Source organism: Ambystoma mexicanum, chromosome 3q (assembly GCF_040938575.1).
Source record: "Ambystoma mexicanum isolate Mex_15411 chromosome 3q, UKY_AmexF1_1, whole genome shotgun sequence".
Lineage (NCBI taxonomy): Eukaryota > Metazoa > Chordata > Amphibia > Caudata > Ambystomatidae > Ambystoma > Ambystoma mexicanum.
Window position 1 is genome coordinate 1,229,712,633 of NC_090926.1, and position 25,128 is coordinate 1,229,737,760.

Sequence of the window (25,128 nt, forward strand, 5' to 3'; positions counted from 1 at the left end):
CCCTTTTTATACACAGGGACTAATATGGCGGTTTGCCATGTTGCAGGGATTCTACCGTCTCTTAGTACTTTTTCAATTAAGATCTTCATTAGACTTGCCCAAAATTTAGGGTTGCCCTTCATGATCATGTTAGTTAGCCCATTAGGCCCCGGAGCCCTAGAGGATTTCCATTTACTGATGTTAATTAAGAGTTCCTCACTAGAGACTGCAAACGGCCAAATGGGCTGGACTTCTCTAATACTATACCCTTTCAGCACGATCTCCGGCCCATTCCGATCTTCCAGAAACTTAGTCCACCAAATATATGCTAGGTAGCAATCTGGCTAGAATATGTGAAGTAGCAGGAACATGGCTAAGGATGGCCCCAGGTAATGTTTTGGGGGGCGAACCGCTGCGGCACTATAAATCAGTGCTGAAAGCTATCATCATTGCGCAAGGTGCGGAGCAGGCACTGGTGAACCTGGGAACAAAGAACAGTGCCCCAGAGTTTGTGCACTATGTCCAACAAAGGAGCCACCTTGCAACATACATACAGGAATTTCTGGGAAACTATCTAATCTGAGACTACATGAAGATCAAGTGTAACGTGGTAAGAACAAAGGAAACTGATGGAGCCTGGCATATGATCCAAAGATCAGAGAGTTAATGTCGATTATGTGAGCATGGTGTGCTGGAGTTAGCCAGATTTTTGTTATGCCAATGTGAAGTAGTGGGGGCCTTCAGAATGGAGGCCGGTGTAGCCATTCCAGCCATCGACCCGAGGAGGAGCAGTTGGATAGATTTTTGAGCGGAAATGACCATGCTTGAATTGTGTTTTGTAGTCTGTTTTAGAGGGGAAAAAAATTATGGAAGTTTTATTGTGATGGGGAAGCAGGATGGTGCCAATTATCCTGTAACCCCAACTAAAACATGTGAGGCCATGTTTTAATTGGGGTTTTAGGATAATGAACGTTTCTAATTTTACTTGCAATGTTTTGAATGTAATTTGTGAAAAGTGGAATAAACTAAAACACAACAAAAAATAAAAAAGATCAATAACAAAGATCTGCAGTACATTTATTTAACAACGTGATGGCATTGCAAGTCTGTCTTGTCCCCCTTTTCATGTTTACACTTCCTCTTTATTAGAAAGTGGACAACACAATGCAGGTAATTCCAAATTCTTTATTGCGATTTCAAGTTTAAAGAAATTACTGCAGTTTCTCTCTAGGCTTTCTCTCTATCTGCTATTCGGCCTCCAAACTTCCAACCATAACAATACCATTACCAAGGAAACATGTTCCAATTAAGAATGCAACAGTGACAAAGGGGATGGGAAGGATTAGCCTGCATGTAAATGAACATAAAGAGGGTGATGGAGAGCAGTTCTTTTCTGCCCAATACCCTTACTCACCACACACTCCTGAAACGCTCTAGATGTAAATTTCGGACCATTGTCACTGACAATTACAGAGTGCAAACCTTCCCGCCAGAATATTCCTTCCAAAAATGGTATTACATTGGTTGAAGTGATTTCATAAAGAATTTCTACCTCGGGCCACTTAGACAACAGCTCTATAGCAGCAATTACATACGTGTCCCTCTCTCCAGAAAAATGTATTAGACCTAGTATATCCACAGCCACAGATCCCCATGCCATCTTGGGTGCCTCAGGAGTCTCCATTGGCGTCCCCCTGATTTTTAACACTTTGTCACTATTCTGACAAGGCTCACAATCCCTCACTTGTTCAATAAAATCATCCATCGCTGGCCACCAAAAATCAGTTCCGATTATGGACTTGGTTCTGGACACAGCCATGTCACCTTCATGACCTAACAGGACCACCACCTCTTTCATTCCCTCTGGTACTAATAAGCACTCTCCTCATTTATTTTACAACATGATGGCATTGTTAGTCTGTCTTGTCCCCCTTTTCATGTTTGCTCGTCCTCTTTATTATGAAGGTGGACAACACAACGCAGGTAAGTTCAAATTCTTTATTGTGGTTTCAAGCTTAAAGCAATGACTGCAGTTTCCCTCCAGGCTTTCTCTCTATCCGTTAATCAGGCTCCAACCAGAACATTTCCATTACCAAGGAATCATGTTCCAAATAAGAAAGCAACAGTGACTAAGGGGAAGTGTAGAATTAGCCTGCATGTAAATGAATATAAAGAGAATGCTCTTTACAACACTCTTCACCAGCTAGTTCACCACATTCCACCTCCCTACTGTTGAAAAGCCCCTGAAAACAGGGTTGTTCTGCTCACTGTTACTCTTTGTGTACAGTTTTAAGTTTGAAGTAGTATATTACATAAGACAAACACAAATGCATGAAACAATGCTTGATTTATTTTTTAGTGACTGTCTAGTACGCAGATGAGCTTTGCATGCAGGTGCCACAGTGTGCGACAGTATGCTTACTGTTGTTTTGTATTTTACAGAAGGCAGTCAGTCTTGGATAACCTTTTGGGTATTTAGGAACTTCAAATTCTTTATGAATATTTTGTGTGCCTCATACAAAGTAGCATCCCTAACCTGGCTCTCCATAACCGTAATCTGGTGCTCCCTTGTTTTAAATCAAAAGAAACCAATATGCTTGCTTTCAAAACTGTTTTAGGACTATTGTTTCAGCGAGGGCTTGGCTGAAAAATTGCTATATGAAAAGAGCATAAATTGTGTGGGATGAATCGGGCAGGGTGATTTATTTATGCGGTCAGCCTTGAAAGGACTGCGTGATTTGTATTTGTATTTATTATGTTTATATAGCGCTTTCATCCAAAGCGCTTTACATTATAACATTATAACAGAAGAAGCAATTTGGAATTGACAAATCTTTCCTGAGGGAGTGCTGGTTTGGGTTTTGTTCCTCATTCTTTTGTCTCTGGTATACAGCACGATCATGAAGGGAGAATATGAAGCCCAAGTGAGAAGATGTAGTGTTGCCTTAGCACTGGCAGAAGACCTTTCCAAAACGCAGTAGTAGTTGAAAGAGCAGAACCACCCCCCTTTGACATGCACAGCCGAAAAGGGAAAGAAAGAATCCATCCCAGAAAAAAACAGTACACAAAACCAGCCCTTTACACATTCCCTCCACAACATATCCACACACCCTCACCCTGTAATAACTCTACTGCCCAAGATGCAACCAGCTGCATTAACAAGTGTCCACTCCTAGACAAGATCCAATTAGCCTATGAATTGCAATGAGAGGTTCTGTTGAAAACGGTGCAGCACAACTCGGCCCATGTTCCTCTGGATCCATGTGGAGAAGGAAAGTGGTAATTAATCAGAAAAGGTTAACATAACCACTACAGCTATCTCAACACGAGGTGTTTGGCAGGTGTGGAGAGTATTAAATTGATTTTCTTTACTCAATTTTTGTTGTATTTCTTATGTTACGCAGCCCCAGAGCTGCAACCACGGCATGCCGAACAGTCTCCTCAAGAAAAAGGAGGATCCGAAATCATTAGGTGGGAGGAGCCTGTTTTGAAATCCTACCCCATCTCCAAAGTTGGAATTTGTGTCCACTGACAGATGCATTCATAGTCGTTCCCAGTAGTGTGTTTGTTGATTTCTAAAGTGGGCTTTCAGCTTGGTGGATCAGTCACTGTTATGGTCATGGTCACAAGTCATTGCATAGTGCTTGGGCCAGGCAAAACATTAATGTTGTACCATTGGTTCTTTCACAGGAGAAATGTCATCGCAGGTCTCGGGACATGGGCAAGCAGTGTCGGAGTGCCCCCTCATGTCAGCCTCCGGCCGTAACTTGTTCTGGGCAGGTAAATATCCAGGCGTGTCTTTTATGCATGTGAGCTGATTTGTGTGTGTATCTGTTTGTCCATATGCGAGTGGGTGCGGCCATGTGTGGTGTGTGTGTGTAATGCCTATCTATGTGCATTTGCACTTACATGTGTGTGCCACCTGTGTGTTTGTTTGCTGTGAGGTGCCATGCAAACAGGACTCGAGGTGAAATTTTGTAGTAAAAAAGGAATTCCCATTTCGAATGGGGCATTTTTATTAGCAAAGTCAAAATATATTTTAACTCTAACATTTTATATTTTTGTGAACCATACATCTAGTAATTCATGCAAATTAAAAGATAACCTTTCACCTTGAAGTTCCATTTCAGGTCAGGCAGTAATCATTTTAGAGATCCTTCCTGTGGCTCTCCACGTCTAGTGCTACTGATCCTGACAAATATATGGAGCTGTGTGGGTGGAAGCAGAGGGACAGGCTTCTATTTGTCTGTTCTTTCCTATTTTGTGTTGTGAGTATTTTTACTTACTAGTTATTTTGTTGGGAATATTTCCCTATTTCAAATGGATTGTGTCCTCCCACGTATTCCTCGATATCCTGCCTGCAGCTCAGAAACTTTTTTCCCCAGGAGAGGGCGATGTGTGTCGTTGACGTTGTATCCTTCGAGGGCATCCGTCCTCCTCAAGTGTGATGTTGTACACTTGTATAAAAGGCATGCACTCTGCACGTTGCTTCAGTTCCGTCTTTCTGCGCACGGTTGTTCGCCTTTGGCGTGTTCAAAGAAACGGCGTAGTTCGAAAATAAATTCAACTCATACCACAAAAACGGGTTTCAAGAGATATGCTGAGTGTTCAGCAAACATGTCCATAACCGATCCGCATTGGGTATGGCTCTGGAACCTGGGGGAGGGCCACATCGTCAAAGATTTTGGATCGTGCCAGTCTGACTTTAAAAGCGATAAAGGAGAGGACAGGAAAACTTGCTTTGAGCAAACCCTCCCCGAAATCATCTTCAGTGAACCCCAAAAAAAGATTGTCTGAAGATAAACATTTGAGGAGAGGACTCCGCACTGGGCCAAGAAGCACGGTAAATGCGCAAAACATTCAAGATCTCGACATTCTTCTTCGAGATCTGAAAAGACGCATCATTGCTCCAGGTCGTCCTCGTCAGAATCCTCGCCCCGATAGGAAACGGGTAAGCTTTCCAAAAAAGAGGGCTAGAGCAGCAGAATTGGAAGAATTACGTCTGAAAATGTTAAAAAATGTTGAGAAGGCGGCGGTATCAGCCCCTTCTATGAAGTCGAAACAGACTCACGACCCAATTGCGCTATCGGCCAACAGGGAGTCAGGAAAGAATGTGGACGGTGCGCCCAAGAACCTAGACAGCAGGTCATCGAAGGTCTCAAAAGACTCAAGAGCTTCGAGAGATTCAAAGGCATAGAAGGATTCCAAATCCTCAAAGGCACATTGTGCGCCTTTCATGGCTTCAACGCCTCGAATGGAAACGTCTCCTCCAATCCAATCGACTTCGTCGAGAGAATCAAAGTCGAGTTCTTCGACGCCAAAATCGACTGTGTTGAAGCCATCAACATCCTTTTCGGAAAAGTCAAACGTTTACAAGCCTCTGAAAAAAAGAGACTTTTTAAAATCCATGACCTTTATTTATGAGGAAGATCTGGAGGATCTGAAGGAGTAAAGTTCAAGTTATGGGTTTGGACTGCAGTATGGTACTCCTGGTGTTCCAGAGGAATTGATTTCCCAAGAATCCAGAATGAGAGATCTGGTGGACACCTTAAAGGATGCCAGTGGTCTGGATACTTCTCCAGAAGTTGAATTTGGTACCCCAGATAGCTCAGGGCATGCTGGCTCTTCATATAGATCAATAATGGCAAAGGTTATAGATTATCTTGGCTGGGGTACTTCGGCTGTACGAAAAGGATGATCTTGCAGATATTTTGGATAAGGGGCCGCTGAAGGACCCAGTCCTCCCTTTTCATACTGCTATCGATAACAAAGAAAAACTAGGTAAAACCAGACAGCACTCCTGCAGTCCACAAAAATGTTTCAAATAAATATAGACCTTCAATGGACCCTGCATTTCTTTCAAAACATCTGAGTCCATAGAGCCTTCCTTGTTGTACAAGCAGCTACAGCTGTGTCATGACCCCCTGCCCCTGGCCTTGGCATACAGGCCATCTGGACTGCACCACGGTCTTCCATCATGGCCTCAAGGGCCCCATCATGTCCCCCAAGACTCTCTTGGAGTCAGTCCTGGCGCCTTTGGCGTCAGGCTCATATGGGAAGTCAGAGAACTGGAACTTACAAGAACATTTACACAACATGGATGCCCCCACATAGCTCAGTTCCAGAACTGAGACAATCGGTCTAGCATTTTATGTTTCAAACAAATATAGACCTTCTTCAATGGACCCTGAATTTCTTTCAAAACATCTGAGTCCATAGAGACTTCCTTGTTGTACAAGCAGCTACAGTTGTGTCATGACCCCTGCCCCTGGCCTTGGCAGACAGGCCATCTGGGCTGCACCACGGTCTTCCATCATGGCCTCAAGGGCCCCATCATGTCTCCCAAGACTCTCTTGGAGTCAGCCCTGGTGCCTTTGGCGTCATGCTCATATGGGAAGTCAAGAGAACTGGAACTTACAAGAACATTTACACAACCTGGATGCCCCCACATAGCTCAGTTCCAGAACTGAGACAGGCGGTCTAGCATTTTAGGTGTGGTCAGGCCTGGGGGCACCTGGGATACCTGCAGGCTATATAAGCCACGCCCAAGCTGGGGTGCACGCTTCGCATTACTCTGCTGGTCGCAGCGTGATGCTCACCACGTTCTGTCTGAACCTCCATCTGCATTCCGGGCATGATTACCGGCAAGAACTAGAACACTGTTAATATTCGCTTACCTACGAGTGAGCCCTGCTTCTGTTCTCTGCTTCAGAATCCCAAACGTCCAGCATCTTGGCGAATGCTCGCTCTATCTTGGAAGCCGCAACCTGGGAAGAAAGAGAACGGAGAAGCAGCCTTAGTAAGCGTTTACCCTTCAACATTGAAAAACAACCAAAAGACGCACGCTTACCTGAATTTGACTTGCTCTTGGTCCACGTCCATTCCGGGCCATTTAACAACCTGCAAGAAGAAAGAAAAGGCCGCTTAACATGCAGAAGTGCTAGAAGGCGGCTCGTGCAACACTTTAAACACCGCTCTTTAAAGTGTTGACGGAGATTCGCAGGGACGGAGAGCGCACCATACCAAAAAGCAAGGTGAGGAGAGCACTAAGGGGTCGTTGGGTCCTCGAGGGAGGTGGGCTCTGGGCTAGAAGAGACAATAAAGCTAAACCCAAACTACTGTGTTTTCAGATCTGGTCCTCAGCCGAACAAGAGTCCAAGGGAGTGGGTCCAAGGACGGAAGCAGTCCAGCCAGATTGGGTGGCGTCCCCGTGGATGCCAGGTGAGCGTTACAGAACGCGAAGCCTCACAAACCATAATCCACCTGGGCGTCATGGAAATCTCGGAAACCGACCAGTTAGCTCAGATGCTGGGGCAGTTACGCGCTGAGGTGCATTCAGCCAGGCAGGAGACCAACGCCTTGCGGAGCGAATTGATAGTGGCTAAGGAACGCACTGACGATTTAAGTAGACAGCTCCTTCATTCACAGGCCGGACAAGCCCCGTTGCCTGGGAACGTTTCAGAACTGTCAATCAATCTGGTACAGATAACTCTCCCAGGAGCAGTTCCTTTAGCCCCACCGGAGCGTTTCTCGGGGGACCCTAGGAAGTATGCAACGTTCATGAAACAGTGTCGCCTCCATTTTCTTTGCAGACCTGGGGCCTTTCCTAATGATCAGTCGCGGGTTGCCTTTGTGTTGTTTTATTTGAGTGGCAGTGCTGCAGACTGGTCTGTACCTTTCGTTAGTCAGGATGACCCACTGCTACGTGACTTCGGGGGCTTACAGCAGGAGATGGAAAAGCTCTTCATCCGTCGTATTCATGGACAGGCTCTAGACAACGAACTCTTGTCCCTCCGTCAAGTAAACCAAGACTTATTAACATATATAGCAACCTTCAATAGGCTCGTGGTTGAAGCAGGGTGGCCGGAGCAGAAGAGAACCACGCTATTTCACCAGGGCCTACGAGGAGAGCTAAAGGATGTTCTTGCCCAAGTGGTGGATCCACCAAAAGACTGTGCTGAGTTTATCAACCTTGTGGTTCAACTTGATCACAGGTTGCAAGACCGAAGGGCAGATCCGAGCAGACCAGACACTCTCCCTATGTTCGTGCGGTCAAAGGACAATGCCCCACGGGTGCCAGACATTTCGGTGGAACCAATGCAACTGGGAGGGGTAAGACCCCCCTTAACCAAAGCTGAAAGAGACAAGAGAAGGGAACAGCAGCTATGCCTATCCTGCGGAAAAGCAGGTAATTTCCTCTAAGAGTGTCCAGTAAAGCCCCCAAGGAGAACCGTAGGAGCCACGGATAAGGAAAACACGAATTAAGAGTCGGAAAACTACCAAGCCCAGCAAATGTAGGGGTCCATTTGTCGAGCGATGAAAGTCAACTACAGACCTCCCATTTTGCGTTGCCCGTGATCCTAATCAACCACCAGCAGCCGTCTAGGATGCACTCTGTAGAAGCATACATCGACAGCGGAGCAGTTGGGAATGTTATGGACCAGGATCTTGCAGCAAAGATGGGGCTCTCTCTGTGCCCTAAGTCGACCACTGAGACAGTGACCACCGTTGATCGTACAGAAATTGCTTCCGGTCCAGTATCCAAATTCACAACAGTTCTAACCCTTCTGTGTCAGGATGGCCACCGGGAATCTGTTGCTTTCAATCTCATCAAGGCGCCTCAGTTCCGGTCGATCCTAGGGATACTGTAGATGGTCGCACACAATCCGCATATTGATTGGCGTGCAAGGGAATTGGTCTTTTCCAAAGGCTGTACTCGCTCTTGCTATTTCCAAGGAAGGAAGGCAACGAATACAAGCCCTTCTGTCCATGGAACAGCAGCAATAACCCTGGGTGTGATTGGTACCCTACCAAGTGAATGCCAGGACTTTCAAGATGTGTTTCAAAAGGAACAAGCTAACACCTTGCCACCACACAGACACTATAATTGCCAGATCGATCTGGTACCTGGTGCACAAATTCCTTGTGGTCGAATATATGCGCTTACAGAACCAGAGAATCAACATTTGAAGTCCTACTTAGATCAATACCTGGCTAATGGTTTTATCCGCCCCTCGAAGTCGCCAGCAGCATCTCCTCTATTTTTTCGTGCCGAAGAAGGAAGGAGATTTGAGGACTTGCACCGACTATCGCGCACTGAACCAAATCACCATTAAAAATCGTTACCCCCTGCTGCTTATTCCGGAACTATTAGACCAAGTCAAAGATGCCCAAATCTACAGGAAATTGGACCTTAGAGGAGCATACCATCTTGTTCGAATTAAAAAGGGGGATGAATGGTAGACCGCGTTTCGTACCAAATACGGCCTACATGAATACCAGGTAATGCTATTTGGCCTTTGCAACGCCCCAGCGGCATTTCAGTATTTCATGAACGATGTCTTGAGAGAGCTGATTGACGTCTGTGCCCTGGTCTATATAGACGATATCCTAGTATACTCGGGCCTCAAAACAGGACCATGTCAAGCATGTTCGTTCCGTCCTTAAGAAGCTCCGCCAACATCATCTCTATGCTAAACTCGAAAAATGTTCATTTCACGTCACCGAGGTAGAGTTCCTCGGCTTCATCCTCACCCCAAAGGGAATCTGAATGGATGTGCACAAGGTTGACGCCATTCTAAACTGGCTAGCCCCAAGTTCATTCAAAGGGATCCAGAGCATATTGGACTTTGCAAACTTTTACCGCCGATTTATTCCAGGATTTTCTCAAATAGTGTATCAGATCACATCATTTTTGAGAAAGTGCAACAAGAAGTTCCAGTGGACGGAAGAGGCAGAAAAGGCCTTCCAAGAACTCAAGGTGAGGTTCACTTCTGCCCCGATCTTACAACACCCTCGCCCGCATCTTCCGTATGTGGTGGAAACAGACGCCTCCAGCGTGGCGCTGGGTGCTGTCCTCTCGCAAAGGGACCAACAAACCGGCCAGCTACATCATGTAGCCTTCTGGTCACGTACGTTTTCACCTTTTCACCACCTGAACTCAATTACGCTATCACGGACAAGGAGCTCCTAGCCATCAAATCAGCCTCTATGGCCTGACGACACTATCTTCTAGGTGCCAGGCACACTATCACCGTGATAACTGACCATCGCAATCTACAATATCTAAAAACAGCAAAGGCTCAATCCTCTCGACAGCTACGCTGGGCCCGTTTCTTTGCGGAGTATGATTATGTGATCATGTCAAAAACAGAAAAGACAATGCCCTTTCCTGCATGGGTACTGATGAACTGGTATACACGACACCCGATCCCGTGGCCATCCTCCCGAGTGACAAGCTCCTGGGCATTACCACCACGATGACTCAGGACGAACTACTGCAAGAGATCCGACACGTGATGACTCCTGAGTTGTCACAAGAATGGGATTCACGGGGAGAACACTATGTAGTCAAGGATCAACTACCATATTTCAGGAACCCTCTATTCTTGCCCAAGAAAGAGCTTAAGGAACAGGTCATCTCAGGGTATCATGACTCCCTAATTGAGGGCCACCCTGGAATTGCTAAGACTCTAGCCAAAGTGAAGCGAAGCTACTGGTGGCCCACGTGCCGTAAGGACATCATTCAATTCATCATCTCTTGCAGCGTATGTGCACAAAATAAGTAATCTAAGCAGAAACCAGCTGGACTCCTCAGACCACTGGAAATTCCGCTGGCGCCCTGGCATACATTATCTCTTGACTTTATCACCGACCTACCGTCCAGTCAAGGATACAATACCATTCTAGTGGTCGTAGACTTGTTTTCTCAAATGGCCCACTTCCTGCCATTTAAAGGTCTCCCAAATGCATCTAGCCTGGTAAAGGTATTCCGCGAACACATCGTACGACTTCATGGGTTCCCCTCAGTGCTTATCTAATCGAGGTACCCAATTCGTATCCAACTTCTGGAGAAAATGCTGTTCAATGTCTCAAATCGACATCAGACTATCCACTAGCCACCACCCCCAAACAGATGGCCAAACAGAGAAAACAAACCAAATGCTCAAACAGTACCTGCGCTGTATGTTACATCAAGTGGAGGGGAATTGGAAAGACTTGCTGTGGATAGCCGAGTATGCTTATAATAATTCCCTGCACAGCAGTACGGGACAGACCCCATTTTACACACTAAACGGCTGACAGCCCCTCACCTCTGAACTGGACGTCCCCACGACTCTGGAAATGCCCGCCATTAAAACCTTGCACACCATAATTTCTCAGGCCTTCACAAGAGCCGTTGAACATTTACGTCAAGCCAAAGACTGCCAAAAGAAATACGCAGACCAGCGTCGTGAAAGGGCTCCCAACTACCAGGTGGGAGACGAAGTTTGGTTAACATCAAAACATGTGGCTATAAAAGGAACCCAGACTTTTCACCCACAATATTTAGGACCTTTCGCCATCAAATCTATTATAAACCCAGCTGCAGTTAAACTGGCCTTGCCTGTCAACATGCATATTCATCCTATGTTCCATGTGTCCCTCTTGAAACCAGTTCAATCTGGAACCCGAGTAACCATACCACCCGAACCAGTAATGGTCAATGGAAAACCCGAGTTTGAGGTTAAGAACATCCTGGACTCAAAGTATGTCAGAGCAAAACTATACTATCTAGTGGACTGGAAGGGGTATGGCCTGCAAAACAGAACATGGGAACCCTGTGACTACATCCATGCACCACATTTGATACAGCGTTTCCATCGTGATTACTCCACCAAACCAGGACCAGACGCGAGAACCACCCTGAGAGTGGCCTTGGGGGGGAGTGCTGTCATGACCCCTGCCCCTGGCCTTGGCAGACAGGCCATCTGGGCTGCACCACGTTCTTCCATCATGGCCTCAAGGGCCCCATCATGTCCCCCAAGACTCTCTTGGAGTCAGTCCTGGTGCCTTTGGCACCATGCTCATATGGGAAATCAGAGAACTGGAACATAGAATATCATTTACATAACATGGATGCCCCCACATGGCTCAGTTCCAGAACTGAGCCATGCGGTCTAGCATTTTAGGTGTGGTCAGGCCTGTGGGCACCTGGGATACCTACAGGCTATATAAGCCACGCCCAAGCTGGGGTACACGCTTCATGCTACTCTGATGGTCACAGCTTGACACTGTCGGAATCTCCATCCCGTGCCCGATTACCTGCAAGAACAAGAACACCGTTAGTATTTGCTTACCTACGAGTGAGCCCTGCTTCTGTCCTCCGCTCCAGAATCTCGAACATCCAGCATCTCGGCGAACGCTCGGTCTATCTTGGAAGCCGCAACCATCACGGTGGCATGCAAGAAAGGGACAAACAGGTTAGCACAAAAGGCACATCACACAGCGCTCTGCGCTTTCACTTACCATCTCGTGTATAGCCCCAGGCAGCACGGCATCACCAGAACTCCTTCTGCACCTACGAAAGAAGGAAAGACATTAATAGTGGCAATTGCAGAATAAAGGACAAACTGCCAAAACAGCAGACTTACCTGACGAACGGAGTCGCAGCAGGCCTGGACTCTGAGGGGCCCGCACCAGTGAAGCAACTAGGTTGCGACGCGCCCGTCCACAACACGCCCCTGCACAGAACCGCAGGACGGAGAGCGCACCATACCAAAAAGCAAGGTGAGGAGAGCACTAAGGGGTTGTTGGGTCCACGAGTGAGGTGGGCTCTGGGCTAGAAGAGACAATAAAGCTAAACCCAAACTACTGTGTTTTCAGATCTGGTCCTCAGCCGAACAAGAGTCCAAGGGAGCGGGTCCAAGGTCGGAAACAGTCTAGCCAGACTGGGTGGTGTCCCCGTGGATACCAGGTGAGCGTTACAAGCTGCCTCTAAAGGAGCAGCCTATCCCACGGTTCCTCCTGATAGGGAAGACAAAAGGCTAAATGCTATTGGGGGAAAAAGTCTTCTCGGCAGGAAATATGGGGCTGAAGGCAGCCAATACAAACTGTGCATTGGCAAAATGTACCTACACACTGTGGAAGGTAATTTCTATGGCATCTGTACACATGCCAGAAGGTGAAGAAAGGGATGGTTTTATGAGACTGGTTCAGGACGGCAAAGATGCTATGTGTCAATCTTTGTAGTGATGCTTAGACAGCACAGACTGCATTAGCTGATCTCTGGCTGCAGGAAATGTACTCAGGAGATTCACTTGGCTGAAGAAATAAGGATTTGCTCCCGATATACAAGCCAGGCTGTTAGATATGCCTTTTGAAGGATCATATGTCTTTGGATCTAAGGCAGATGAAAGCTTTGAGAAGTTGCAAACATCTACGGCTGCAGCAAAATCTCTGAGTCTGGCAATTACACAACCTCAGCAAGGTCGGACAGCTCCCTTTTCCAACCAAGGATGGAAAAAACATTCTTCTTGCTACCATTCCTCTGTGGAAAGAACAAGAGCACAGTCTTCACAGAGGGGACAGAGAAGGCAATGTTGGGGTTCACAAGGACGTGGCAGAAGAGCTGCTGCCACAGCAGCTGCTTCCTTGTCTTCCGCTCTAATCGTTACCCCAAAACCGCTTTAAAGACTTAAAGCATCTGACTACAGTAGGAGGCAGATTAACCCAGCATCTGAAGGAATGGCGAAGTATTATGACAGAGGCTTGGGCTCTCCAAACCATCGCCCATGGTTACTGTCTTCCCTTTCTAAAGAAATCTCCAAACTGTCCCCGTGAGGCCAGTTTTTAAAAGTACCAGATCTGCTTCTCCTACAGAAGTTCAGACACTGTTGGAGAAAGGTGCAATCAAACCAGGTACCTGTAGCGGAAAGGAACCAAGGCTGATACTCTCCTTATTTTCTGATCCCAAAGAAGGACAGAGGGGTGTGACTCATCTTGGACTTGAGATGCTTGAACAAGTTCCTAAGGAAGGACACGTTCAAAATGGTAACTCTTTCGCACATCCTCCAGGCCCTTCAACTCCAGGATTGAATGGTATCATTGGATCTTCAGGATGTTTATTTTCATGTGCCAATTTATCTCAAGCACAGGAAATACTTGAGATTCGCCATTGGCAATTCTCATTATCACTTTCGGCTACTGCCATTCGGGCTGACCGCCGCCCTGAGGGTCTTCACCAAGTTGATGATGGTGGTGGCAGCGAATCTACAGAGGGGGATTCACATCTAGCCCTATCTGGACGATTGGCTGATCAGAGCTTGTTCACCCGAACAAGCTCTGGAACATCTGGACAGCACCTGTCACTCTCTCCACAGACTGGGCTTCTCCCTCAATTTCAAGAAGTCCCACATGACATCTTCCCAAAAGCTGCAATTCATTGGAGCAGTCCTGGACTCTTCTTCGGGAAAAGCTTTGCCACCAGAAGTAAGGGCTATCCACATTTCACAGATGGTGATCAAATTCCAAAGTGCCCCAAGTCTTCCGGCCTTTGATTTTCTGAGGTTGCTTGGCCTCATGGCATCCTGCATTTTTCTGGTGCCAGAGGCTCGACTGAGAATGAGTCTCTTCATTGGGCACTCAGGACTCAGTGGTCGCAGTTCTCTGACAGAATGAGAGAGCTAGTACAGATCCCAAACAGGGTCAGGGGAATGTTTTGAAGGGGAACCCTATTGGCAACCATACCCGGAGATTACAGTGGTTACAGACGCCCCCTCACAGGTTGGGCAGGTCACACAAACGGATTGGCGATCAGCGGATGCTGGTCTCTGTCGGAGTTCAAGCTACATATCAACCTCATGGAGCTGAGGGCAATCAGACCTGTGCTGATGGCCTTTTTGCCCTCTGTACGAGGATAACATGTCCTGATAATGACAGGCAACACAATGGCCATGCATTACCTCAACAAGAGAGAAGGTGTAGGGTTGCTGCTGGTGTGCAGAGAGGCAATGCAGCTTTGGTTTTGGGCACTGCAGGAAGGAATCTCACTATCGACAGTTCATCTGGCCGTAGAGGCAAACACGTCAGCAGACGCTCTGAGCATGCAGAGCACAGTTTCCAAAGAGCGGGAACTAGCTCAGGAAGTCCTTCAAGAGATCTTCTCCCTTTGGTGAACCCCTCAAGGGGATCTGTTTGCATCCAGTGTCAACAGGAAGTGCGACCGGTTCTGCTCAAGGGAATTTCATCAGAGAGGAGCTCTAGGGGACGCGCTCGTAGTGGACTGGGAGTTTCTGCTTCATACGCTTTTCCGCCAATCCCCGTCATTCCTCATGTTCTCAGGAGGCTGAGGAAGTTCAGAAATCCATGATTCGGATTGCCCCGGATTGGGCCAGGAGGACATGGTACCTGGAACTTCTGGAAATGTCCATCTGTCCTCCAATTCGTCTTCCACAACGGGAGGATCTCGCCCCGCAAGAGGGAGATCGCATTCTTCATCCAGAGATCAGGACCCTCATCCTCCAGGCATGGTTTCTGAGAGGTTGAGGTAAAAAGATTGGGACCTTCCGGAAGACATCATGGGGGTGTTGCTTTCGGCCAAAATGTCAGCAACTAAATCTCTAATGCTGCCATTGGAACAAGTTCTGCAGCTGGTGTAGAGATAAAGGAATTGACACATTTTCTTATGACACACCATCGTTTTTTTTGTCTTTTCTCCTTCCTCTAACCAATCAGGGGCTACAGGTTGCTACAGCTAGGGGCTGTCTGGCTGTGCTGTACATTTTCAAGCTCTCTCCTGAACAAGGTTCCTACTTCAAGGTTCCCATTGTCATCCAGTTTTTTTTAAAGGATTGACCAACCAACATCATCCCGCTGGTTCCATTCATTGTTCTGGTCTGGGATCTCAACCTGGTTTTAAGCTTTCTGATGGGTTCCCCTTTTGAACCATTACATTCTTGTCCGCTTAGGATGTTGTCATTAAAGACAGTATTGTCAACGCCCAGTACTTCTGCTCGCAGAGTGAGCGAGCTTGGAGCCTTATCTTCCAAACCACCATTTACAGCCTTCCATAAGGACAAGGTAGTTTTGAGGGGTTGTCCTTCTTTTCTGCCTGAAATTGTTTCAGAAAATTGGGGGTCTTTACAACCCTGGCGGTAGCCGTGCCTGTTAAAAAGGCATGGCTGCCGCCGGAGTTGTTTGTTCCTGTGCCCAGAAATGGGCCATTACCGGGACATTATGGGCGGTATTTGCCCATTCATGGGCGCCGGAAAAAATTCTTCCCCATTCCCATTGAGCCCCACAGGGGCTCAATGGGAATGGGGAAGGCGGATGCACAGGCACCATTATCAACGGTGCCTGTGCATCCGAAATGCTCTGCTCGTGGGTGGCAGTACGGCCGCCAGGCCAGTCCTGGCGGCCGCAATGGCCCCGCAAGCAGAATTGTAGTTTGCCGGTCCGGGAACTACGGTACTGGCATGCTTACTGGTACCGTAGTTTCCGTACCGGCAAACCTATGAGGCCCATTCATTGTCCTACCGGCTTTCTACCCTTCTAAGGAGGAAAAGAGGTTACACAGACTTGACCCTAGAAGAGCCCTAGGTTTGTAAATTAACAGGGTTTCTAAGATAAGACTGGACTTTTTGTTCGTTATGCGGGCCACAGAATGTGACAAGTGGTTACAAAACAAACGCTGTCTCAGTGGATCATACTATATATTTCCGAATGTTACAACTTGGCTGGGAAAGAGATTCCAAAGGGTCTAAGGGCTTGCTCAACTAGGCGTGTAGCCACTTCTTCAGCACTCCAGAGAGGGGTACCACTACACAACATTTACAATGCTGCCACTTGGTCTTCCGTGCACACATTTGTAAAGCACTGTTGTTTAGATTCCCTTTCGGGACGGGAATCCACTTTTGAAAAAGCTCTGTTACACAGCAAACATCAAAATTAAACTCTTCTTTCCCACCTCCTACAAAGCACTGCTATGGGAGAATGTCCACGATGAGGAATACGTGGGAGGACACAATTCATTTGAAGAACAAATTACTCACCACTGGTAATGTTCTTTCGATTGGATGTTCCTCCTACATTTCCTTAGTCCATCAAAACTGATACAACTTGGGTGATGAGCAGGGTTGGGACTCAGGGCAAGAATGGCCCCCAGGGCAGGAATTCGCACCTAGAAACACTTGTGTACAGGCGTGTTTAAATGACACATCATATCATAGGGTCCTAGGACAAGAATGGGGACTCCTGGAAAGAATGGGCCTAAGGACAAGATTGGACTGCAGGGCTGGGATGGACCAGAGAGTAGGGATCATCTTGAATGCACTGCACGTGTCAATGCATTGTGCTATATCTTTCAATGCATATCTTTCATACAAACACATCTCACAAGCATTACATTGATTTTTTTTTAAAAGACTGAATGAGTGTTCTCATTGAACTTTTAACTGATGTTTTGTTAGATGATCCATGTAATGGAAATCTCAGGAGGTGAATGTGAGCTTACAGCATTAAGAATGCACACGTGTGCTACATACTCACCTTGACTTCTCTCATGGTTCATAGAGATAGGCTGTCCTTCTCAATTATAGTCAACACTGTAGAAATATATTTGAATTGATGTATAGGTTTCGCTATAATGGCATCACTAATCTCATGTCCTCTACTGACAGTGGCCCTCATTACGACCTTGGCGGAATAGGAAAAACGATGGCGGAAATGTAATACCGCCATCGAATAGCGCCCGTTGCGATCATGACCCGTCACCGTAAAGTACGATGCCATTAGCGACACCGCAGTGAACGCCAACGCTAACTGCACCAAGTATGCGCACGCGCGCCTTGCAAAACCGTAATTACCTCCATGTCGCAACGGTACGCGAATTCCGACCCTAGCGTACATGTACTTTACGCCATCAAGCATGGCGGAAAGTACCATTCCGCCATGGTGAGAAATACGGCATCGCGAACCAACCGTAAATGGCCCTACTGAGTGCCTGTACTCCACTCCCTGCCCACATTGCACAACTCCTCGTAGGCGCAATGCAGTCACACCATGCAACCAGTGAAATGCACAAGTCACCCAAGCATGCCAACGAACAAATGCATGCAGGGGCCCCAAGTGCCCTGTGAGTGGCCACCCACAATTGGCAACACACCATTGCCGTACCGATGCAGCACAGGCATCTGAAGGTGCAAGTACACCAAAATGAACTGAAGATACCATCATGACACAAAACAACAACTGTCCCCCATCGCCTGCCACCAGTGCAAATCAACATCCAAAGCAGCAACCTGAGGGAGACTGCACCAGCCCTGTACACATGCCAGTAGTCAAACCGACCATCAGCATAAGCAGGAACCACACAACTGTACCCAGGAGCCGGAACCAAATGCAGAACACCTCACAAAACATCGCGCCACAAAACGGAATATGCCACATTACTAGCAAAGAATAACGCTACACGGTTAACATCTGAATACAAATTTAATGCACATCGAAATCACCAAGGCCATACAGCCATTACAACAGGAACTCACAAATGATCAGCATTACTGTGGGCTGCATCCGCAATAAATGACCAGCTACCCCAAGTGTGACGCCCTGTACCCTCATGGCACACAGGGGCAACATCAACCTCCAAAAAGGCAACATGGAAGCGCCTAGGACCGCAGGGCCGTCCCATGAGGTAGGCACTAGTCCAGCTGGAAGCTAGGTATGCTGCACCTAGCCACAAGTACTGCGTAAGGGCATGTGGGCCATTGGCGATCGTCCCATAAGATCGTAATGGTGCTCCACTGATTAACTCGAAGATGCAGGTGTCGACTGTAGAAGCTATCTGCAGGAGTGGCGTACAGATGGCAGCGGCAGAAGGGGAGGAGATACCTGTCACCCAAAAGAAAAAAGAAGATAGAATGGGCATCCGAACTTCTCATGTATCACTCACATCATTCAACACACCAAACCTACAACCACATGCATGTTAGCCCACTCATAAGGACCAATTGCACCCAAAAACCACTAGCGAATCATAACGACCCAAATCGATGTGAATACTCCATTACAAACGAGTGTCTGTGTGCATGCGCCTGTCAGAACAGGATGCATCAGATGGGATCATCAACGTGCATAGACACAAGTGATAGAAGGCGCGTCGAGACAGGGAGGGTACAACAAGGGCAGACAGACGATCGTCCCACCATGGCAGCTTTGCATCACATAGCGCAGGGTAAGGGGATAGATTCCAAATAGCCATGTACATGGCAGACTCCCATTTAAATTAACTGTCCATGCATCCATTCATCATTCCCTCATCCCGTTATGAAGACGCCTGAATATTCACTCACATCACATTCGAAATTTCCATTGAGTCTGTGCGTAATGCAGCCTTCAAAATCCACTGTGCTCCTGGCCGGATTCCTTGTGTAGTGAAGTCACATGTATTTGGGAACGTCCTGCCTTATCGTCCACTACGCTATAGCGCATCCCATTCAAATCATATCATTCATTGCATTCCCGTCATGGGCCCTGTCCCAAGGACATTCAACAATAGAACGTTACTTTTCCAGTCAGACCTGTGGGCGTCTCCACGCCACTAGTCGAAGAACGAAAGCGCTGCCCTTCGAATTCCTAATTTGCAACATCACGTTCAAAAGGCAGCTGTGAACGCTTGCATCCACAAATACATCTATGCAGTGCGGCTGTGTGTGAAAATGGTAACTGGCCACAATCACTGATGGGACTCCCCGCCGTCGGTTAACGTCGGTGCAGTGCTGCATGAGGGTCCACCGCTGATCGGGCACTACATTCCACCGACCCTTCAGAAGTCTGCTCGCAAATGCAAATGTAGTATGTGCAACAATGTGACCATAGCAGAATTCGCGTATAAACCAATATTCCACTGACATCGGGATTAAGAACATGAATGCAAAAGCAAGATGCCATGCGTCTAATTGCAGCGTCGTTTGCGGGACGTGCTCGCACGAAAGGCATTGCAGCTGACACAGGTGGAATGAATCACCACAGGTGAAGGCAATACAGCCTGTAAACACATAAATTGCACTCCCAACCCCCTCCCACAACCACACCCACTCCAGAATGCTACTGGCAGGACTAGCGATTTTGGGCCTGGGGAACCTGATTGCACTGCAAGTACTCCAACTTGAAGAAGAAGACGAACGCCAACTACTACAACAAGCGGCCGCACAGAGGAGACGCAGGAGGAGGAGGAGGGCAAGGCATGGCCAGCAAGCCCCACCAGCACAGCCACTACCACCACGCAGGCAGCCCGCAATCCCACGCCTCCGAGCTAATCCGTTCAACCTCACAGCTGAGCAGATCCACACCCTCTACCGTTTGGACCGGGACACCATAACCGCCATTGTCGACATGACACACGCTGACCTTGTCAGCATGATAGATAGTCCAACCGCCATCCCACCCCTACTGAAGGTGGTGTCTGTACTACACTTCCTGGCCACAGGCACCTACCAGCACACAGGCGGACAGTTGCATGGCATTTCACAGCCACTATTCTCACGGACACTATTCCAAGTACTTGATGCCCTCCTGAAGCACTCAGACGACTACATCACTTTACCACGCACGGAGCAAGAGCTTACAAACACAAAAGTGGGATTCCATGCACTTGGTGGCATACCGGGTTGCATTGGTGCCATCGACTGCACCCATGTGGAATTGGTTGTCCCACATGCCATGGAGGCCCAGTACCGCAACCGGAAGCAATATCATTCTATCAATGTACAAATGGTGTGTGACTCCAACAGGATCTTCACACATTGTTCTGCCCGATTTCCAGGATCAACACATGATTCTATGGTCTTGCGGAACTCTAGAATACCACGCTACATGGAGCGACACGCAGGGCGCCGATCCTGGCTACTTGGTGAGTCTCATTAAATGCATGTTTATGTGGGGTAGGTGATGCGTGAGTGACCTGGCAGGAAGGGGGGGGATGCGTACGTAGTAATGACATTCCACAAACATCCTTTGTTGTCCACATGCAGGTGATTGCGGGTATCCACTGAAGAGATGGCTCCTTACACCAATCCGGAACACACAGGACCAGCATGAGGAGGACTACAACCATGCCCACTCACGTACCCGTGTGGTCATAGAACAGGCATTCGGCCTACTGAAGGGTCGTTTCCGCTGCCTCAGCAGGTCTGGCGGGGCACTCCTGTACCGCCATGAGAAGGTGGCAAAGATGGTCATGGCATGTGTCATGCTACACAACATGTGCGTACGTAGGAATGTGGCCATGCCCCCCGACGCAGAACTGCTAGCACCTGAAGATGGTCAAGATGAGGGTGGGGATGTGGCAGCACCTCAAGGGGTCCACGAGGCACAGGAGGCCCGTGAGATCCGTCAAAATCTCATAGATGTATGCTTCTAGCACTCACGCCTGGTGGCTGTTACATGGACACGGGACTTGTGGCGCTGTGTGTGTCTGGAACATGCACAATGTGGAGTGTACGCCAAGATAGGCCTCGTACACAGAGATCAATGTCCACGCTACTCATTTGATGGATGTGAAGATTTGTATTGCAGATGTGAAATGACATTACACACCCAATCGTCCCGCCACGCTCAATGTCAGAGGGCTGACGCTATTGCAAGCCCCCTTTCCGGGTATCAGGGGAACCCCTGCCTGTGGAGCGGCGGGTCCTCCCAGATCTACGTTGGGGGCTGCCCTGGACGGAACTTGCAACGGATGATGTCTCTGCCTGCTCACGTCCATGCATGTCCCTGAGGGTTTGTGAGAGCTCAGTGAGCACACGGCGCACAGCGGCAAGTTCACCACATACGTCTTTGGACGTCGCATGCAGTTCCCCCCTCAGGCTCTCGGTGCTTCTCTGCATTTCTGCCCTCAGGCTCTCGGTACTTCTCTCCATTTCTGCCCTAAGTGTCTCAGTAGAGGTTTCAATGGCTGCCTTGGTACCCCCACATTCAGCAGCATGCTCCTTGAGGAGCGTGGCCAGTTGCTGCTGTTGCTCTACCATCTGCTCGAGTGACTGTTGCCTCTGCTGGGCCATGCCCATTTGCGGTGGTGTCACAGAGGGGCTGGACGCCTCATGTTGCCTTGCAACAGGCCTTGTGGGGGTTGGCCAGTCGTCTTGTGGGTGCCCCTGCGTGGTTTCCTCATGGTGTACGGGATGGAACAAACAGGGGGATTGTGACAGGTCATGGCTGTGTCCTGCTTCGACAGCACCGTTTTCTGTGTCGGAGCATGCTGGCATGTATGCAGTGTCACCTGGGGTGCTGCTGCCACCAGAAGCAGTGCCTTCTGTGGCATCCATTGGGGGTACCTGTGGTGCTGATGTTGTGGACATGCTGGCTTCTGGGGTGCCTGTTGGAGTCCCCTCCAGTGTGCTGCCACTCGATTTGTGCAGCTGCCGTGTCTTGATCCGTGCAGCTGAGGTGGAGGGTCTTTGGCCGTTGGTCTTGGCCCTCTTTGCAGGTGTGCTGGTAGGGGTGTCCTGGAGCTCGTCGTTGGAATCGGACCCTGTGGTGGAGTAAAGGAGGGCGAGCGTTATTCATGGGTCTGTGGTATTGGAATGGCAATTGCATCACATGCATTGGGGTGGTACCTGGGGGTGATTTGGGTCAGGGCCTTGGGGGTGGTCTCATTTCTGTGTGGATTGGGGATGCAGTTATTTTGCAGTCTGCAGTTAGGGTGTGCATGGTGCACATGTAGAGTGTGTTTGTTGGATTTTTATTTATTTATTTGTTTAATCTGGCTTTTAAGGGTCGCTGTCATGGCAATGTATGTGGTCGTTCTCCTGGACATGTGTTTCTGTTGCACTATGGGGACACGTGGTACTTCACATGGTTGGTAAATGTGGATTTGGCATAGTTTATTTTGGGCCACCTACCTGATTCTTCTGATGTCTGCACTCCTTTCTCCATCCCTCCGACTCCCTCTATGCTCTCCATTCCAATGGTGGAGGCACAGATTTCTTCCCAGGGGGTCAACTTGATGGGTGATTCCGATCCTCCCCCGGTAGCTGTGGCAATGTTCCGGTTGGCAGAGAGTATGCTCCGGACGCGTATCCGTAGGTCGTCCCATCGCTTTCTGCATTGCTGTGGGTTGCGGGGTGCGGTCCCCACCGCACTTACCCGCTGTGCCACCAGGGCCCATATAGCCTTCTTGTTCGCAAGTGCCGTCCTGGTCATTTGCATGGAGAAGACGACGGCAGCATTCTCCTGGAGGGTCTCAGTGAGCACGGTGAGTTCCTCGTGGGAGAAGTGGACCTGCCGCTTGCGGTCGCACGCTTTTTTTGCTACTTTGCCCATATTTATTATTTTACCTGGGGTGGCTAACGGGTTGGGATGTGTCTCGGGGTCGGATTTTTAATGGTTGTGTTGGGATTCTCTATTTATAGGTGTGCGGCGTGCAGTTTCCCGTTCCGGCCCCATGTTTTTACTTCCGTTTCCGTATATTTACGGTGACTGTATTTTGCGCTGACCGCTCATTACGGTGTCCGCTTGGATGGGTGGCGGAATTGCACCTAGGGCGAAGTACGACGGCGGTAAGGGGCGTTTTGGGGTCATTTCCGCCATCGCGGACTTTGCACTTCCGCCATGTCGTGATGCTCGTGCCCGATGGGTCGGAATTGGCCGCACTTTCCTCCGTCGTGCCGTGGCGGAAACGCTATTTACGCTATGGCGGTCATGTCAGTCACTTTCCGCCAGGGTCGTAATGAGGGCCAGTGTCCCACCTCACAATTCTGGGTAAGGAAACAGTGTTATTAAAATGTATTTAAAGAATTAAAGTCCGAACCAAACAAAGGTGGTCTCCAGCTTTATACCAAGGAAATCACTGAAATGTTATAGGCAAAAAAACAATTTGCTAGCTAAACAAAATGTTACCTGCCTGCATACATTTCGAATGGATTGTGTCCTCCCATGTATTCCTCATCTTTGACACTTGTTGTCCAGCTTCAGCTGCTTCGGAAAAATCTTTTCAGCAGAGGGTGCTGTGCGTCGATGTCCCTCAAAGGCATATATAGCACGCGCAGCACCCGTTGGCCTCAGTTCCATTTTTCTGCATTAGCGTTTGCTTCGAACGAAATTCGGTGCACCTCATCTTGTGACGTATGTTACAAAATCATCGATAATATGTCTCCTTCGTCGATGCTGAAGGCCGGTTTTAAGAAATGCAGAGGTTGTAGGTTGAAAATGTCACTCAATGAAACACATCCCATCTGCCTGTGGTGCCTCGGGGAGAACCACCATACCACCAATTGTTCCAAGTGTCAATCGATGATTGGAAAAGCCTTTTGGGAATGGAAGAGGAAACTTAAGGTATGAAAAATTCCCAAAAAGTCACCTCCCCGACCCGCTAGGCCTTCAACCGACGAGTCGAGAGACAACTCTCCTTGGAGGGAGAAGTCCAAGCGTTCGAGGTCGAGGAGTGGTTCCCACCCCTCTTCTTTGAAAAAGTCAAAAAGGAGGCACCGAAGGTCGCCTTTGTCGTCTTATTCATCTGATGATACCCCTGAAAGGGTTGCATGCCCTTTCAAAAAATCAGCACCGGCTGAGTGGGAAGCCTTCAGGGTGCAAATGTTGAAAATATTAGACAAACAAAGCCATGCTCCGACCAAGCCTTCGGATGAAGCCAGAAAGGAGAGGTCTAGGTCAAAAACCTGCGCGCCTTCAAGCCCGGGTAAAAGGCCTGATACGCATCGGGAGCCTTCGAGCCCCCGATCTGAAAAATCAAAGGATCACAAGAGACATGGGGAAAAGGATTTGTATGAACAGTCGCAAACAGCAAGTGTGGTTGATACCTCCCCACAGCTTCAGTTTGGAAAGCCTGTACCAGGGGAACATGCTGACTCTTCCTATAGACGGCTTATGTCAAAAGTGGTGGAGTATTTGGGTTGGAGTAGGCCTTCTTGAACGTGACTACAAAATACCGCCCCTCCAGTATCGACCCCGACTACCTGTCGAAACACCCCACTCCGGAGAGTCTGGTGGTGCAGGCAGCTATGACTATTTCTAAACAGGCAGCCTACCCTACCATCCCTCCTGATAGGGACGGCAAGCGCGTAGCTGGATGGGCGATTGAAGGTATTTTCTGTAGGGAGCATGGCACTGAAATCTGCCAACTCCACTTGTGTTCTCGCAAAGTTTTCGTATACTCTATATGACTGTATCTCCATGGCAGCAGAGCACATTCCCAAAGAGGATAAAAGGGACAGCTTCTAAGCTATTGGTAAGGATGGCAAAGAGGACATTTGTGAATCCCTTCAATCAGGATTGGATTCTGCAGATAGCATCAGAAGATCCATGGCAACCAGCACAGTTATGCGCAGATTTGCGTGGTTGAGGAAGTCAGGTTTTGCACCAGATGTGCAATCT

General features: G+C 48.3%; 1 protein-coding gene across 4 annotated transcripts in view; it reads left to right on the forward strand.

Annotated features, from left to right (window-relative positions):
* Window positions 1-25,128, forward strand: part of LOC138447799 (coiled-coil domain-containing protein 159-like) — a 1,059,213-nt gene that overhangs the window by 295,490 nt on the left and 738,595 nt on the right. For all 4 annotated transcript variants that reach the window (XM_069604155.1, XM_069604157.1, XM_069604156.1 and 1 more), the window contains one exon: window positions 3,670-3,759. In XM_069604155.1, the coding sequence (XP_069460256.1) occupies window positions 3,670-3,759 (90 nt within the window). The remainder of the gene's footprint in view (window positions 1-3,669; window positions 3,760-25,128) is intronic.